Source organism: Meles meles, chromosome 3 (genome assembly GCF_922984935.1).
Source record: "Meles meles chromosome 3, mMelMel3.1 paternal haplotype, whole genome shotgun sequence".
In the NCBI taxonomy this organism is placed as follows: Eukaryota; Metazoa; Chordata; class Mammalia; order Carnivora; family Mustelidae; genus Meles; species Meles meles.
In genome coordinates, this window is record NC_060068.1 from 43716759 (window position 1) to 43734261 (window position 17503).

Genomic DNA, 17503 nt, shown 5'->3' on the forward strand with positions numbered 1-17503 from the left:
TACTTATATACTTACAACTATTATTTATTATTATTATTATTATTATTTTTAAGACATCAGGCCAGGCAGCCAGTTAGGAGTTGTTGGTGTCTGGCACAACATCCCCATGGAAAGGTATCACCATTCATGCCCTGCCCCCCACCTTCTGTGTGCTTCTTCTTACAAGAGAATCTGTAACATGATTGGGAAGATGGTGATCAGTACCGCAACTACTTTCTCAGACATGCAGACAAGCAGGAAGCCTAAGTGTGTACCTCACCTTAGAGCAGCCCTTAGAGGCTGTGGCTGGCTGTGTGGCTGGACTGTGAAAGCCCCCTCCTTGCCGCTGCTCAGTGTCTGAGTTCTGCCCATGCTCCATAAGTCCTCTGTGGGATCAACTCAATTTATCCCACATTCAGGGTCCAAAGCAAAGCAAAAATGTTCATCCATCTTAATCAAAATGCAGGGAGAAATGTTATTAAATGTACTAACATAGAAATATTTTACTTCCTTTTGTTGTCTCTCTTGACTTGTCAGGTGCTTTTTATCTTCTATCTTTAATGTCATTTGAAGAAAAAAAAAACTTAACATTGTAAATTATAAGCCTCAATTTCACTGTTCATGTTTAGGTTGTGCAATGGCTGATTTAAATATAAATATACCAGCAACTGATTTACATAAAGAATCATTGAAATTACACAATCCTTATTTTGTAACTTGTACATGCGTGTGTATTTCATCGTTACCAGAACAGTGGAATGCTATACAAAAGGAGCTGAATTGTTTTTGTTTCGTTTCTTCATGTGTACACACTCTACCAGCACGCCACCCTTGGCTTGCTGAATAAGGAGGGACTGAAAGGAAAGTGAACTACGGGTTGCTTTAGCTCCCCATTTCCTTCTCTGTCGTCATTTTTAGCATAAATGACTACATTACACATGGAAGTAAAACACTAGTAAAAACACTGGCAGGTTTCCTTAGTCCTTCATGTTTCTTGGAATGCTCTGACTTCTTTCTGCACTCTGAGCAAATTCTGTTTCAGAGGGAAAGGGCAGCTCCCAGGCCTGTGGGCAGCCCAGCTTCCTCAGTCACAGATTCAGCACACTTACCCTGTCCTTGCTCTCAGTCACGCTGCCTTGCCACTCATTACTGCTCCACCAAAATTCCACACCCCGGGAGTGCTGCGAAGGCTCTACGCCAACAGGGAGGCAAGGAATGACAGATACACGAATTGCACACGTCTGCTCATTTGCGTGCTCCGTCGCCCTCCACCTCAGACTGCACTTACAAAATACAGGCTCAAAAATAAGATTATTACGACTTTCAGGACATCAGCAGCAGAGCACGAAAGCAAACCCAGGACTTGTCTCAGTACAGGATGCTACAGGACCGCTGGAGTGGGGAAGCTAGCCCTTTCTGTACTGAATTTTGCTGAATCACACTCTTCTACTGTTTCCCCTTTTCAGGCTGCTTCTCCTTCCTTACTGGTTTCCCCTGGAGGCATTCCTTTGATAAATCACTTGCAAATAAGATCTTTTCTCAAAGTTTGCTTAGGAATGCCACCTAAAAAAATTTTTATTGCAGATGTTCCTAAGAATCAAGTCTAAGATGAGATTCCGAAGCTGGATCACTTCCTGGATCAACATTAACAAGCAGCCCACACCCACCTCCCACGGTACTGGTTCCTAGGCTGCTACAGCATTGCAATTACTAGGATTTCCACCTATGTGATGGGGACAGGCGGAGATGGAAGGAGATGCCCTGGCCTGTGCTATATCTCTCTCAGTTGAGGGCTGTGGTGGAAATGGGGAATGGATTGGGTTTGGCTACGCACTGCTGATGGGTTAGAAAGAAAGACTGACAGGCTCAGCTGAGTTATTATCAGAGTAACGGAATGAGTATCGGAAATATTCCGTGGCAATATATAAATGTTGGGTCCGTGGTCAAAGGAGCGAGACTGATACAAAGCGAAGGTCAAGCAAAGCTTTATTTTGCGCCAAACATCGAGAATCAAACTGACCGGCCAGGGCCGTCTCTTGCAAAGAGGCGACTCCTTCCAGACTCACAGACTAACTTTTACAGAGCAAAGGCCATGTGGTTGAGCCTGGCCACACACAGGTGGCCAACTGAATTACAGTTCACCCTATAGTAGCTATTTGAACTAGCCTATCACTCGGGTCAGAATCGGCGCCCAAAAGGCAGGGCCCACGTTCTTGGGTGGTTAGGGAGGTGCTTTCCTGATTGGATGTCTCCACCTGGCTTGGCTCATCCTTTATTCTGGGCTCTGTTACCTCCCCCTGACCTGACACGTCCTATGGGCTCTATTATCAGGGGCTGGTCAGTCATATTTTACTGGTTTCCCAGACTTGTTTCTAAGTAAGTTCCTCTGGGGAGGGAGGCAGGGTCAATCTAAGTTTACTGCATAAACAACAAAATGGCTCGCTCTGGCTAAGTAGACCCTTACATAAAGAGGTCCTCATCTTCTAGAGCCGAAGTCAGCAAACTCTACAATTTGTGCCAAGTCTGGTCTACTACTATTTTTGTAAATAAAGTTTTATTAAAACACATCCATGCTCACTCATTACACACAGTCTACGACTGCTTGCAATACACAACAACAGCAGAGCTGAACAGACGCCACAGAGACCTTAGGGCCCACAAGGTCTGAAACACTGATCTGGCTCTCTACAGAAAAAGTTTGCAAATCCCTGTCCGAGATTCTGAGAGCAGCCTGAGCTGTGCCTGACTTCACACGGACCTCCCCCTTGAGGCCTGTACCCATCTAAATTTTCCTCTTCTTATGAGGACACCAGTCACTGTCACAGCACACACCGTAATCCAGTACAATCTCATTTTCACTCGGTTACAGCTGCAAAGACCCTGTTTCCAAATACAGCCTGTTCACGGATCCTGGGTGGACAAGAATTTTAATGGGATCCTATTCAGCCCAGTACACCACTGGCACAACAATTAGCTTCAAATCTCAGGTGGCGCAGCTAGCAAAATGCTGACTCTGCTAAGAAATAAAAGGACAATACTTAGAAATCCAGTGGCAAAAATCTGGGTGATGAGGGAACAGAAGACAAGCTGAGGACAAAGCAGAAGTTTACTGCCCCCCCCCAACCCTCATCCCTATGGCATATATGTGACTTTCCTCAGGCACTCCTGGCTGCCCTAAAGGAAAAACAAATAGTTAACTTGTAGAGACCAGAATCCTGCAAGACCTGAGTCTCGCTCAGTTTATAAATGTCCTAGTGATTTACAAGGAAGAAGCTTTCTTATCAATAGCCTAATTTCCAGAGACCCATAACTCAGTTCCTGAAGCCCTAACATCATCTTTCCCTCCATAAAATTGAGTGAGGCTAAGGCAGAGGGAAATGTAAATAAAGTTAAATTTCTCCTAAACCTAAAGCTCACTGACAAGGACATGTGATAGGAGGAGAGTGACATTCTTCCAGGAAGCTCCCAACTATCTTACTGTTCATGCCTCACTAAAGGGAAAAACCACCTTAACTTGACAAATAGCAAAGGCTCCAGCATCCTGTGTGTCTTCTGAATACAAGAAAGCTCTTTCAAACCTTCCCTTTCCCTTACCTGCCTCAGCCCCATAGTCCATCATCACCACTCCTCAGAACCCAGCGCAGCAGCTCTTTCTGCCCATGGGTCCTTTCCCGGTGCTTTAATAAAATCACCTCTTGCACCACAGACATTTTAAAAATTCTTTCTTGGTTGTCAGCTCCGGACTCACTCCTATTCTACAACTTCATCATGGGTATAGTTGTAGGGGGCTAGTGGTTTGCGGCATGCCAGACACCTCCTGAAGAGAGAGGAGGCGTTACTGTACCTTGCACCTCTGAGCACAGATGAAAGAATGAACAAAATGAATAAAACAGTTTGCTAGACCTCTTCGAGTTTTAGATGCAGCAGGCACTGCGCTTGAGAGTTCACTTCTGACTCATTTATCAAGTGACCTGGGAGGTTTCCCAGTTTTGAATGGATCTGAGAGTGAAGGCAAGAAGCGTGCTCCACAGCGGAGTCCCACCACGCCCTTTAGAATTTGGGAGACTTCCTAGTGACAACACACAGAATAACAATACATCTCCTTTTCCCAAGACAAAACCCTCTCCTGGATGCCTGGGTCACTCAGTGCGTTAAGCCTCTGCCTTCGGCTCAGGTCATAATCTCAGGGTCCTGGGATCGTGCCCCGCATGGGGGTCTCTGCTCAGTGGGGAGCCTGCTTCCTCCTCTCTCTCTCTCTGCCTGCCTTTCTGCCTACTTGTGATCTCTCTGTCAAATAAATAAATAAAATCTTTAAAGAACAAAAAACAAAACAAAAAACCCTCTACTGTTCTCTATATAAATCCCTCAGGGGGAAAAACAAAAAAAACCTCAGACACTCCATTAACAGCAACTGCATAATCCATAATCCATAATCTATATTCCAGTGATCAGCGGACTTTTCTCCATCCTGGCTTTGTTACATTTCAGGCTTCTAACAGCAAGCAAGTTTGGAAAGGCCAGGATCAGTAATGAAGATGAAGAATTGCATAGCCATGTTTGAATGTAGAGAGAACAGAAAGAGATGAGAACAGGAGAAAAAAAAAATCTTCATTACAAATACAAGTATAAAGGGGTAGAGTTACTTTCAGCTTTCCTTTTTGTCATTATTTATGACTCCTCCCTTCTACTACTGTAAAAGTGGAGGGTGTTGTTTACATATTTCCTAAGGTAGGTAAATTCTAAAAAATATCTAGTATTTAAAATCAAAGGCTGGGCACCTGGGTGGCTCAGTGGGTTAAGCCTCTGCCTTCAGCTCCGGTCATGACTCAGGGTCCTGGGATGGAGCCCCACATTGGGCTCTCTGCTCAGCGGGGAGCCTGCTTCCCCCTCTCTCTCTGCCTGCCTCTCTGCCTACTTGTGATCTCTCTTTAAAAATAAATAAATAATTAAAATTTTTTAAAAATCAAAGGCTTTAAAAAACAATATAAAAATACAACCTATATACTACATATATCAAAACATGATTCAGTGAATTACAATCTATTTTCATATAGTTCTTAAATTTCCAACTGGCAAAGCATTTTCACATAGAAAACAAACAGTTCACTCAATATATCTATAAAAAAGAAAACAGAGGATATGGTTATTCCTTTAGAGACAGAAATCAGCAGAGTACAGAGCTTTTCAAATAACTTAAAATGAAGCCATTTCCTAGTATAATATACAAATGTGCACTAGGATCAACTAATATGCTACGTGAAATAAAAATTCCTACCCCAGTGCCTTTGGGGGAGAGAAGTATTGCGCCAAGACTAAGGATTTAAAAATGAATACAGTGGGTTGACAGATGAGAAGTGAGGAGGGACAAAATGGTGAGGGAGAGTGGGAGGTACAGGCTCCCAATCATGAAATGAACAAGTCACGGGGATGAAAGGTACATCACAAGGAATATAGTCAATGGTATTGTACCAGTGTTGTATGGTGGCAGACAGCTGCTATGGTTACGGTGAGCATATATAACACACAGGCATACGGAATCACGATGCGGTACGTTTGAAACTAATGTAACATTGGTGTCAACGATATACTTCAATAAAAAAACAATGAGTAGGATAATAAACTGTGCCCTTAAGGACACACATGCATTGCAAACACACACCCCAACACACAAGCATGCACATGTGTGTTTGCATATCAAGAAATCCAAGAAATTTAAATGGTTAGACTGATGTACTCTGAGTATAAATGAAGTCCTCAACAACAACAACAACAAAGTAGTGATTGCTCCCAAATAAAGTTATCAGAGACTTTACAAAGAAAGTAACATATTTGATGGGACCTAAAAAGATGAGATGAATTTTGTGAGGAAGTAAAAAAAGGGAGGACAGGAATGGTGGAAGTGGCTGAGAGACTTGTTCAAGGAAGAGAAGACGCCATTAAAACTGAGGAAGAAATGACTTGTGAAGAATGGTGGGCCATGGTCTAGTTTGTACTTTTGGTAGAAGAACATTAAATTTACTACGAATACTAGAAATCAAAATGTCCCTAAAGGAAAAATCCTTGCATTTTCAAAGTCTAGCAAAATACATGACAAAATTTGGAAGGAAATGGGAAACATTTTTGACAAATTAACATGGGATATTTAAGTGTGTATTGTGTTTTATGACATTGTTTTGCATTACATTTCATGTCTTGCATTTGTTTTAAGTCTAAGCTTTTTATTACCTTGGGGATAAGCATTTATATGAAAAGCATCACTTCTACTAAAACACTAGTCGCAGCAGTTGGCATTTAATACTGCTCTAAAGAATAATTTTCACATCCTCTCTTTAGGGAACTATACTTTAGGAGTTGCAAGTGTTTGGAGAAAATAAAAGCCAAGACTGATAGAGAAAAGCAAAAATTAGTGAGAAAATTTCTTGGCGCGTATCAATCACATTCTGCTAGCGGAGTCCAAGTGCAACTAGATCTTAGGCATCCACCTCTATTTATGGTGCACTTTAAGAAGTTCCTTTGAGACCAGGGAACCAAACTGCAAGTTCTGATATTGTCCATATCATAAAAGAATTTCTACCTCAGTATCCCTATATGATAACAACAATATGATGCATTTTAGCATACTCTACAAGCTATACAGGATTTCCATATGCAATAATAATAATTATTGCCTGCTGAATAATATAAAATGGATGATTTTAAATAATTAATAGAGAACATCCAATAAGAACTCTTAAAGAATATTGTGAGTGCTTATTCTGTGCCAAGCTCTGTGATAAGTCCTCTGCATAATTATTTTATTGAATCTTTTCAATGATCTAATGGAAATAAGTAGGATCTTGAATTTACAGCTGAGGAAACTGACTTAGAAAGGTAATCTGACTCATCCAAGGAAATCTAGGAAGGTAATACAGAGAAGGTAACAGAAGGAAGACCTGAATATACACAGTACTAATATCAAAGACCCTGATGTCAACCATAAGAAATCAAAGAACCATAAGAAAAGAAATGGCCCAACAGGTAAAATGGACAAAAGATTCGAACATTTACTTTCCAAAGATAAGAAACTTGAGACCGTGTACTCAGCATCACTAATTATAATAAGAATGCAAATTTTAAAATACAATCAAATACCAGTATACTGATATACGACTAGAATAGCCAAATTTAAAGTTTTAAGTCAAAATTAAATAAATGACAATACCAAGGGTTGCGATGACATGAAGGAACTTGAACTCTCACATAGATGGATGTGAGAAAAGCAAAATGGTATGTCCACTTGGAGAAATAATTTGAAGTTTCTTAAAAAGTTAAACATATACTTAATCATATGATCCAGCCATTCCATATAAAGTATTGACCCAAGAGAAATGAGTGCATACGGCCACACAAAGACTTGTACAGGAATGTTCCTAACAGCTTTAATTCAATAGCTAAAAACAGTACACAAGCAAAATGTTCATGAGATGGTCAAAGGATAAATGGATTGTGGCATATTCAACCATAAAAACTATTAATACGCATTATTGAATGGATTGCAGAACCACTGTGCTGAGCAAAAGAAGCTAGGCAAAAAGGAATACACGCCAATTCCATTTATATGAAACTCTAGAAAATGCAAACTAGTCTAGTAGTGAGGAAAAGCAGATGCCTGGGATGAGATGGTGCAGAGAGAGGTAGAGGGAGTGATTATAAAATAAAAAGGAACAGAAGGAAACTTTCGGAGGTGATGAATACCTTCATTTTCTTGATTTTGGTGATGGTTTCACAGATGTACACCTATGTCAAACCCTATCCAGTTGTACACTTTAAGTGTCCGCAGTTTATTTTATGTCAATTATACCTCCCTAAAGCTGTTACAAAGGTATAAGTTTATTTTTGTGTTTCTGTGATTTTTTAATGTCTTTTTTCTTCATCTGTGAGAATTACTACCAACATTTTATTTTTTTTAATTTAATTTAATTTTTTTTAGTGTTCCAAGATTGATTGTTTATGCACCACACTCAGCACTCCATGTAATACTTGCCCTCCTTAATACCCACCACCAGGTTCACCCAAACCCCCACCACATCCCCTACAAAACCCTCAAGGGTTTTCTCTGCAGAGAGAAAGATTAGAAATTTTCTGAATTTTCTTCTGTGAGTTAATCCTCATTTTCTCAATACACTTCAACAATCACAGTATACTTTTAAAACTAAATACCGTTTTAAATTTTTTAGACTGTCCTTTTAGTTTTTATTGATTGTTTTTTAAGATTTTATTTACCTATTTGACAGACAGAACACAAGTAGGCAGAGAGGCAGGCAGAGAGAGAGGGGGAAGCAGGCTCCCCGCTGAGCAGAGAGCTTGAGGCGGGGCTGGATCCCAGGACCCTGAGATCATGACCTGAGATGAAGGCAGAGGCTTAACCCACTGAGCCACCCAGGTGCCGCTGTCCTTTTTATTTTTATTTTTTTTTTATTTAAGAAAAATATTTTTGGCAGATCAACTCGTGGCGCAGCCCAAGACCAGCTCTGAAATGATGACCAATAGAGCAGAGGACTCAGCTGTCCCGGGGGAAAGCTAAATGAAACATCCAGGAGAACCCCGGATTCTTCCTCCATCTAAGAGCAGGCCAAGCCTGCCGCTGCTGTCAGTGAACAGGAAGGACAGGGAGAATCCCATTCTGGGGACTCAGCCATGTGTTCAAAAGACGAGGGCTCCAAAGTCACAGCAATGTCTGTGTTGGGAGAAGTGCCGAAAAAACTGCCAATACCAGTGGAAATCAATACTGAAATAAAACATCAATTTAAGAGGGAAATCCGACAGTTTGGACAAAAATATGAAAGAATCTTCAAAGAGCTTGAAGGCATGTGAGGATCTTTACAGCTGCGGAAAAAATGTTTCGTATATGCCATGAAAGAAACAGCGAGATTTAAAAGACAAGACTTGATAAGGTGCCTGGAAAAGGTACCAGAAAAACTAGAATCTCAACACTTTCCCACCAAAGATTATAGTCACACCCCAAACTTAAAATCCTGTGATCAAAAAGATCAGTGAGAAAGCAGAACCGGTTTACTGTCCTAGAATGCAACCGGATATTGTGGACGTCTCCTGGAACCTCAGCTAAGAATATTGTCCTCTTGGGGCACCAGGGTGGCTCAGTGGGTTAAAGCCTCTGCCTTTGGCTCAGGTCATGATCCCAGGATCCTGGGATCCAGCCCCGCATTGGGCTCTCTGCTCAGCGAGGTGCCTGCTTCCCTTCCTTTCTCTCTGCCTGCCTCTCTGCGTACCTGTGATCTCTGTCTGTCAAACGACTAAATAAAATCTTAAAAAAAAAAAGAGAGAGAGAATATTGTCCTCTTGAGGCTAAGAAAAAACACTGGAACTTCAATGTTCTAAGTTTCTGTTAGTAAAAGCTGGGCATTCCCCCTTTAAAAAATTTATCTCAATTGACACACAATGTTAAATTAGTTTCACAGGACAGCATAGTGATTCAACTTCTCCACAGTTAGGCTACGCTCACAAGTGTATGTATCTGCAAGAAGGAAAGACAGGAAAATATCAAGCTGAGAGCCAGTTTATATGTTCTTCCTACTTTTCTGCAGTATTTTTTTTTTTGCAAGAAAGGTGAATTTTGTATTTAAAAATGTCTTTCTAAAAGAAAGCACTGTCTTAGTACAGACTCGAAAATTTGCCTATTATGCTGGCAATTCTTTCAATGCCTACGTTTGTTTAAAATAATCGTAAAGTCAATTTATAAACACCCACTTTGGCTGCGGACCTTCGCTCTCAGATGAATTGGCTGCGACTTTTGTTTTACCCTATTTCCCCGCCCTGCCTCCCCTAGACTCCTTGGGCTTTGGACAGAATGAGGTCAAAGACGGAGGGCGAGGACCGCCACTCGGTTCGCCTTCTTTTCCCAGTCGCAGCGCCTACTTTTTTGACAGCATTTTGAACTGAGATGAAATAGTACATTACAAACGCCCAAGGGCAGAAAGGGGGCAATGTTTAGTTGATGGAGTTGTCACTGTCATCTGTCTGTGCCCAGCCCCGACAGGGCTCGGGGCCCAGGCAGCCCTCCCCTGGGAACCCTGGCGCCTTTGGAAGGGAGGGGGTGTGTGTGACGCAGTCGCCCGTCGCTTAGGGCCGCGTTCCGATTCAGACCGAAGCCCCTAGCGTCCGGCCACACGCAGTGCCGCGCTGGCCTCAGTTTCCCCACTTAAAGAAGGGGAGTCATGCTGCCCTGTTTCTTGTTTCTCTACAGGAACATCAGCCCTTCGCTGGTGTCCCTGCGCAGCGCGCGCCGGGGCTTCGCGCTCCCGCCGCTCCGGGTCTCCAGGCGCCCCTCGCGCCCCGGGCCCACTGCCCCTCTGCGCCCGCTGGCAGCAGCCGCCTCCTCCGGGGACTCAGCCGCGCCCGCCTCCGCCCACTCCCGGGTGCGCCAGAACTTCCACCCTGACTGCGAGGCTGCCATCAACCACCAGATCACCCTGGAGCTCTATGCTTCCTACGTGTACCTGTCCATGTCCTATTACTTCTCCCGAGATGACGTGGCCCTGAACAACTTCGCCAGATATTTCCTTCGCCAGTCCCGGGAAGAGACCCAGCACGCGGAAAAGCTGATGAGGCTGCAGAACCAGCGGGGAGGCCGGATCTGCCTGCAGGACATCAAGAAACCAGACCAGGACGACTGGGAAAGCGGGCTGAAAGCCATGGAGTGTGCGCTGCTCTTGGAGAAGAATGTGAATCAGTCGTTGCTCGATTTGCACACTCTGGCCTCAGACAGAGGTGACCCCCACTTGTGCGACTTCCTGGAAACTCACTATCTGAATGAGCAGGTGAAGTCTATCAAAGAACTAGGTGACCACGTGCAAAACTTGATTAAGATGGGGGCCCCAGATTCTGGCCTGGCAGAGTACCTCTTTGACAAGCACACCCTTGGAGATGAAAACAATCAGAACTAGGTAACCCACAGGCTGCCTTCCTCACTGCCCAGGCTGTGAAAAGACCCAGTCAGCAGACTCCTGCTTTCTTGCCCTTAAAATGAACCTCTATCTTTATACCCTGTTATGCTGTCCGAATGAAGTGACTTGTAGAGAAAATGAACTTGGCCCCATATTAACAAGGGTTTTTTTTGTCCAACATCAACGTAATTTTTCCAGTCGAAAGGGAGCCCACAATATCAAAAAAGACTGTGAAAAAGCTGAGAGTAGATACAAACTTTTTCCAGTTATCAAATATTATTCCAGACCATGAATCTTCACTAAAATTCTGCAATTTTCAACTGAACAAGTGCCCGTTATTTTCAAGACCTTATACTAAAGGCTAAAGTGGGAAGATGTGTAAGATAAATATGCAAATAACTCTAACAAGTTGAAGAAGATACACAGTACTGTAAAAACCATATAAGCAAAATTCCATGACAGCTTTTACCCTTTCCCAGTATGTTCCAAGAAAAAGTAAAGTCTGGCGATGATCTGTTTTTAAAGGATTTTGTGATCAAATAAATTTAAGAGAAGCTACACAAAGTATCAATGCTGGCCTTGGAAAGTCACAATGTCTATGAGCATTTAAGGGCTCTGGGAAGCCTTGCAATGAAAAACAGAAAACAAACAAAAATCTTGGATTATTTTTGTTTAGCTCAGTGTTTCCCAACATATCCAGTCTCAGCTAGTGTGCGTGTGTGTGTGCGTGTGTGTGTGTGTGTGTGTGTGTGTGTGTGTGTGTTTGAAATGATGATCTAGGTCTGTCTGATTAGAGACTCTATATATCACCACTGTGCTATATAGCCTCTCTTTTCACATACCAAAAAGAGCGAATGCACTGCAGAAAACAATCTTCTGTGGCCTGTAAAATGGAGGGGAAGAAACATTAGGGTGAAAAAATCAAGAAATCCAGAATGAAGGAGGCATCAGCAGGGCAGATGTCTTCTTGGGGTTGGGGCGGAAAGAGGCATGAGAAGATTTATGGGAGACTATTTGGTCAGCAGGCCTTGGGCTGGACTGAGAACACTGGGTGGTGTTTGGGGAGATGGGCTGGAGCCAAGCATGGAGGAGAGAAGGAAGGGGTTAGGCTTAATTTATTGAGCAATGGCAGTGCTTTGAAGGGCTCTCAGCAGAAGAATGCTGTGCTAAGAGCTGAGCCATTAAAAGTTTAGTTGTACAGAATGCAAACTGGAGAACAACCGAAATGTCTGTGTTCATTTTGGTCCTCTGAGAAACATGTCAAGATGGGATTAAATGTGTAAGAAATGTTTTAGGGGAAAAGGAAACACCCTTGAGAGAAAATGGGAAAGGAGCTAGGAGAAGAAGCAGGGAGAGTCCTCAGACCCCATGCAAGTCTGATCCTCAAAGAAGAAGAGAGGATAGTGGTACCTGGCTCTAAGCAACCTTCGGCAAGGCTGTCTGGGAGAACCAAAAGCCAGAGCTGCTCATCAGAGGAATCCCAGGTCTCCCAGAAATGGGCCCTGCCTAAGTACATTTCCGGAGCTCAGTTATTGACTGGGAAGTGCAGGCTTGCAACAAGCTAAGAGATGAATTGATTTTCAAGCACAGCAGCAGGGGTCCCTGGCAAATTGTGCTCCCCGCAGTCCCAGATCTGAGAGGCTCATGCACATGACTGCACAGACTCAACACAATGGTTTAGATTAAAATACCATACATGGAATGCCCTACGGCTATTAAATATGATTTTGCCAAACACATAATAATGTGAGCAGAAATCTACAATGTTTTCTTAAAAACAAGCATAAGACGGGGTTACATTATAGAACTGTATAGAGACAAATACAGGGAAAGTAATATATATGTGCCCCAAACGGAAGTATATATACTGACAAATGAAGCTAGACAACCTCTTAGTGAGATTGTGTTGGATATTTATTTTCTGTAGCTACTCCTCTTTTTAAAATAAATTTTTTATCATGGACACGCATTATGCTATAAGAAAAGTAAAAAGGTGGAGATAAGGCAGGAAGGGCCTGAACCATGGCAAAATCAATGGAAAGAGAAACAAAGAGATGCTGATGAGAGTTTACAGGCAGAACTTTTTAAATTTTGCAAAGGACTGAATGCAGAGAGTCATAGATATGGGTACAGAGAGAAAATTGATAGATCTCAGACTTGTGTCACTGGAGAAGAGGATCGGAGAATACAGAGGGATCTCAGACAGGAGAAACAATTGGGTGTGGAGAGTACATAATGATTTGCTTTTGATTAAGGGCACTGGCCTCACTTTACCTTCTATCCTGAAATTGGTTTATTGTGCTTCGCATAATCCTATTACATCTCTCCAGAAAACTTCCTCTTCAGTTCTTCCAGACGAGTGTTTTCCAAACTGCAGACTGTAACCCATTAGTGTGTCATGGCATTATTTAGTGAGTCACTATCCACCTTTTGTTAATAAAACAGATTTGAAGAGAAGTCAAAGTAAGGGAAGCAAGGGTACTATCTCCTGAAATTCCTGTGGGTGTGGGTGTGCTCCTGTGTTCATGCATTTCCCTCCCGTAGTGGTACTTCTAACTCTATGTTGCTGGCAGAAGCATACAATAGCCATTGTCCCAGGCAATTCTTTGACACATTCTCATCTCAGCGCTCTGTCTCCTCCAGCTCCCCACTGTCTGTTGATAATACTCTGAGAATTTAGAAGGAATCCCAGGAGAACCTCACACTTTCTTATCATTGAATTGATCTCATGCTTGCCTTTATATTCATGTGCAAAGCATTCTGTTCTGCTACCCTGGTTGAAGGATCTATGCGACTTCCTAAAACCCACTGCCCACAGTGCCCTGAGTCCCAGCCCTCACACTTACTGAAGGACATGAGGACATCACACCTATAATTATGCTTTCACTGGTATCATCAGTTTTGCCTGTTCTACTTATTGGTTCCCATGAGAAGCAAAGATGATGCTATTTCTCCTTTTATCTTTTTTTAAAAGCCACCTATGGACTAACATTCCCTCCAGCAAACACTAAGCTATCGCCCCCTACTTAGCTCTCTTTTACAACAGAACTTCTTGAAAAAGTTATTTCTGCTTCCTGGCCCTATTTATTCTGTTTTCTCTTGGTCCCCAGCAAGTAGGTCTGTGTTCACTGTTTGCCACCACACCAACCATTTTATTTTTCCATTGGGATCATCAGTGACCTCCTTGATGATAAATCTAGTGCTTTTTTTTTCCTCAGCCAGCTAGCAGAACTTGTCATTTCACTCCTAAAACACTCACTCACTGTTGTTTGTCTTCTAATTTCCCCTCATCTTCCTGAACTTTACATACTGGAGGGTTCCAGAATTCTGTCCTCGCATCTGGGTCTCTTCTCCCTCTTCATCTATACTTGCTCTTTAAAGATCTCATCCAGTCCTGTGACTTCCATGTAAATATCTGTCTACTGGGTTCCAGTCCAACAAGACGATGTAGGAAAACCCTGAACTCAGCTCCTCCATGGCACACACCAAATTACAGCTATTTATGGAATAATTCTTCCCAAAGAACTGACTGAACAGCGAACTGAACAGCTACTGAACAACAAAGGTAGAGAAAATGACAAGAGAATAGCAAGAGAGACAGAGACACCATAACAAGGGTGATTCCCATTCTAGATACTGAGAATGGTAGTGGGGGAGGAAGAGGACTGAGGGACTGGAAACAGAGTCCTCTGTCCTTGGGCATAGAAAAAAAAGCCACAGTTTGAGAGTTACTAGCATGTAAAAAAGACAACACTAGAACTCTGCCAAATGGGGGAGTAGCTGTGGGAACACTGTCTAGGCTGGAGGGACTGGAGAAGCACACAGTTTGGGTTCCCATTCCACCTTAAAAGCCTAGACTGCAGGGGCGCCTGGGTGGCTCAGTGGGTTAAGCCTCTGCCTTCGGCTCAGGTCATGATCTCAGGGTCCTGGGATTGAGCCCCTCATCAGGCTCTCTGCTCAGTGGGGAGCCTGCTTCCTCCTCTCTCTCTGCCTGCCTCTCTGCCTACTTGTGATCTTTGTCAAATAAATAAATAAAATCTTAAAAAAAAAAAAAAAAAAAGCCTGGACTGCAGCAGGGTCTGGACGCCATCACTAGTGGGTCTGGTCACACACAGAGCTTACAACTATAGCAAATTCAGGGCTTGCAAACAAACCCACACCAGCTTGGGTCACACACCGAGTTTTGGGTTTTGGGTTTTTTTAGTTTTTAAAAATTTGTTATCATTTTTATTTTTAAGATGATTTCTTGAAAAATTTCCTTCTTTTTTTTTTTCTTTTTGTTCTTTTTGGAGTTTCCTCTTCTTTGTTCTTTTTTTTTTCCTCTTTTTTTCTTTTCCTTAACTTTTTTCTTTCCTTTTTTTATTTTAGTATTATTATTATTGTTCTTCTTTTTATTAAAAAACCCACAGTTTCAAAGAATAACTAGCATACAGATCCAGAGCTCCAGCCAGGAAAAGTCACCAGGCACCCAGTCTGTATATAGGACACCATACACAAGACCATTCCTTCAAACTTAAAAGAAGTAGCTGTTCCACCTAATCCACAGAGACAAACAAAAGGCCAAGCAAAATGGGAAGAAAGAGGAATATATTCCAAAAGAAGGAACAAGAAAACAACTCAGAAAAAGAACAAAAGGAGACGGAGATAATCAAATGCCTGATAAAGAATTTAAAGTAATGATCTTAAAGATACTGTGCTGGAGAAAAGAGTGGAAGAGCTCAGTGAGAACTTCAGTAAAGAGAGAGAAAATATAAAAAAGAACTAATGAGAGTTGAAGAATACAATAACTGAAATAAACATACCAGAGGGAATCAATAGTTAGCGGATGCAGAAGAACATGGTGATGCTGAAGACAGGGAAATAATAGCTCACAGTCTGAAGAGCAAAAAAAAAGGAAGGAATTTTTAAATTGAAGAGAGGTTAAAAGATCTCTTGGACAACACTGAGCAAACAAACATTTGCATTACAGGGGTCCCAGAAGAGAAAGAGAAAAAGAAAAGTGTAGAAAACTTATCTGAAGAAATAAGAACTAAGAACTTTCCTAACCTAGGGAAGGAAATAGACGTTCAGGTTCAAGAAGCACAGAAGGTTCCAAACAAGATGAACTTAGGAGGTCCATATCACAACACATTATAATTAAAACATCAAAGATGAAAGATAAAGAGAGACTTTTAAGAGCAGCAAGAGAAGAAAAAGTTTATGTACAAGGGAAACCCCATAAGGCTATCAATTGATTTTCCAGCAGTTAGTTTGTAGGCCAGAAAGGAACACATGATCTATTCAAAGTGCTGAAAGGGGGAAAAAACAAACAAACAAACCAAAACAAACAAACAAAAAAACCTGAAACCAAAAATATACTATCTGGCAAGGTTATAATTCAGAATTATAAAAAGAAGAAAAAAAAAGTTTCCCAGACAAACAAATGTTAAAGGAGTTTATCACCTCTGAACTAGCCTTACAGAAAATGTTAAAAGGAGCTTCTTTAAGTGGAAAACAAATGGCCCTAATTAGACATAAGAAAATTATGAATACAAAAATGGAATATATGACAACATACACATAAAATGAGGATGAGAGAATAAAAGGGGAAAAGAAGAAAAAATAAAAGAGAAAAAATTTGTTTCCTTTTCTTTTTAGTATTTTTTTAAGTATGTGTTTGAACTTAAATGATCATCAAATTAATATAACTTGCTATTTACTTTGGATGTTATATATAAAACTCACAGTAATCACAAACCCAAAACCTATGATAGACACACAAAGAAAGAAAGCCAAAAGTAACACTACAGACACTCATCAACCACAAAGAAAGAGAGCAAGAGAAGAAAGGAATGAAGAAGAACTACAAAAACAACCAAAAAACAAATTTTAGAATGCTGGTAAGTACAGATCTATCAATAATTACTTGAAATGTGAATGGCCTAAATGCTCTAATCAGAGGACATTGGGTGGCAGAATGGATTAAATAAATGGATTAAATAATGGATTAAAAAATATGTTGCCTACAAGAAACTTCTCTCAAACGTAAGGACACGTACAGACTGAAAGTGAAAGGATAGAAAAATATTCAACATGCACATGAATGTGCAAAAAAAAATCCAGGGTAACAATAATTATATCAGACAAAATGGACTTTAGAACAAAGACTGTAACAAGAGACAAAGAACGGCGTTACACAATGATAAAGGTATGGATCCCACAGGAAGATATAACCATTGTAAGTACCTATGCACCCAACACTGGAACATCTAAATACATAAAGCAACCATTAACAGACAAAAAGAGAGAAACTCATGGTAATGTAATAGTAGTAAAGGACCTTAACACCTCACTTACATCAAAGGATGGACCATCCAGATGGAAAAATCACTAAGGAAACAGTATCATTGATTGACACATTGGACCAAATGTACATAACAGATATGTACGGAACATTCCATCCAAAAACGACACAATACTCATTCTTTTCAAGTGCACAGTGAGCATTTTCCAGAATATATCACATATTAGGTCACAAACAACCCTCAATAAATTTAAGAAGACTGAAATCATACTGTGCATCTTTTCCAACCTCAACACTA

The 17503-nt window shown here is 41.4% G+C and overlaps 1 protein-coding gene and 1 long non-coding RNA gene across 2 annotated transcripts in view; one reads left to right on the plus strand and one right to left on the minus strand.

The window, feature by feature from the left end:
• Window positions 1-17503, minus strand: part of LOC123938579 — a 249733-nt gene that overhangs the window by 220338 nt on the left and 11892 nt on the right. The gene's annotated exons all lie outside the window — the stretch shown is intronic.
• On the plus strand, window positions 10194-10922 carry FTMT (ferritin mitochondrial). The gene has a single exon (XM_046000076.1). It carries the CDS (start codon window positions 10194-10196, stop codon window positions 10920-10922), a length of 729 nt encoding a protein of 242 aa, XP_045856032.1.

Bases quoted from the DNA above. Each gene is read 5' to 3' on its own strand.
- FTMT (XM_046000076.1), top strand. From the start codon at position 10,194: ATGCTGCCCTGTTTCTTGTTTCTCTACAGGAACATCAGCCCTTCGCTG.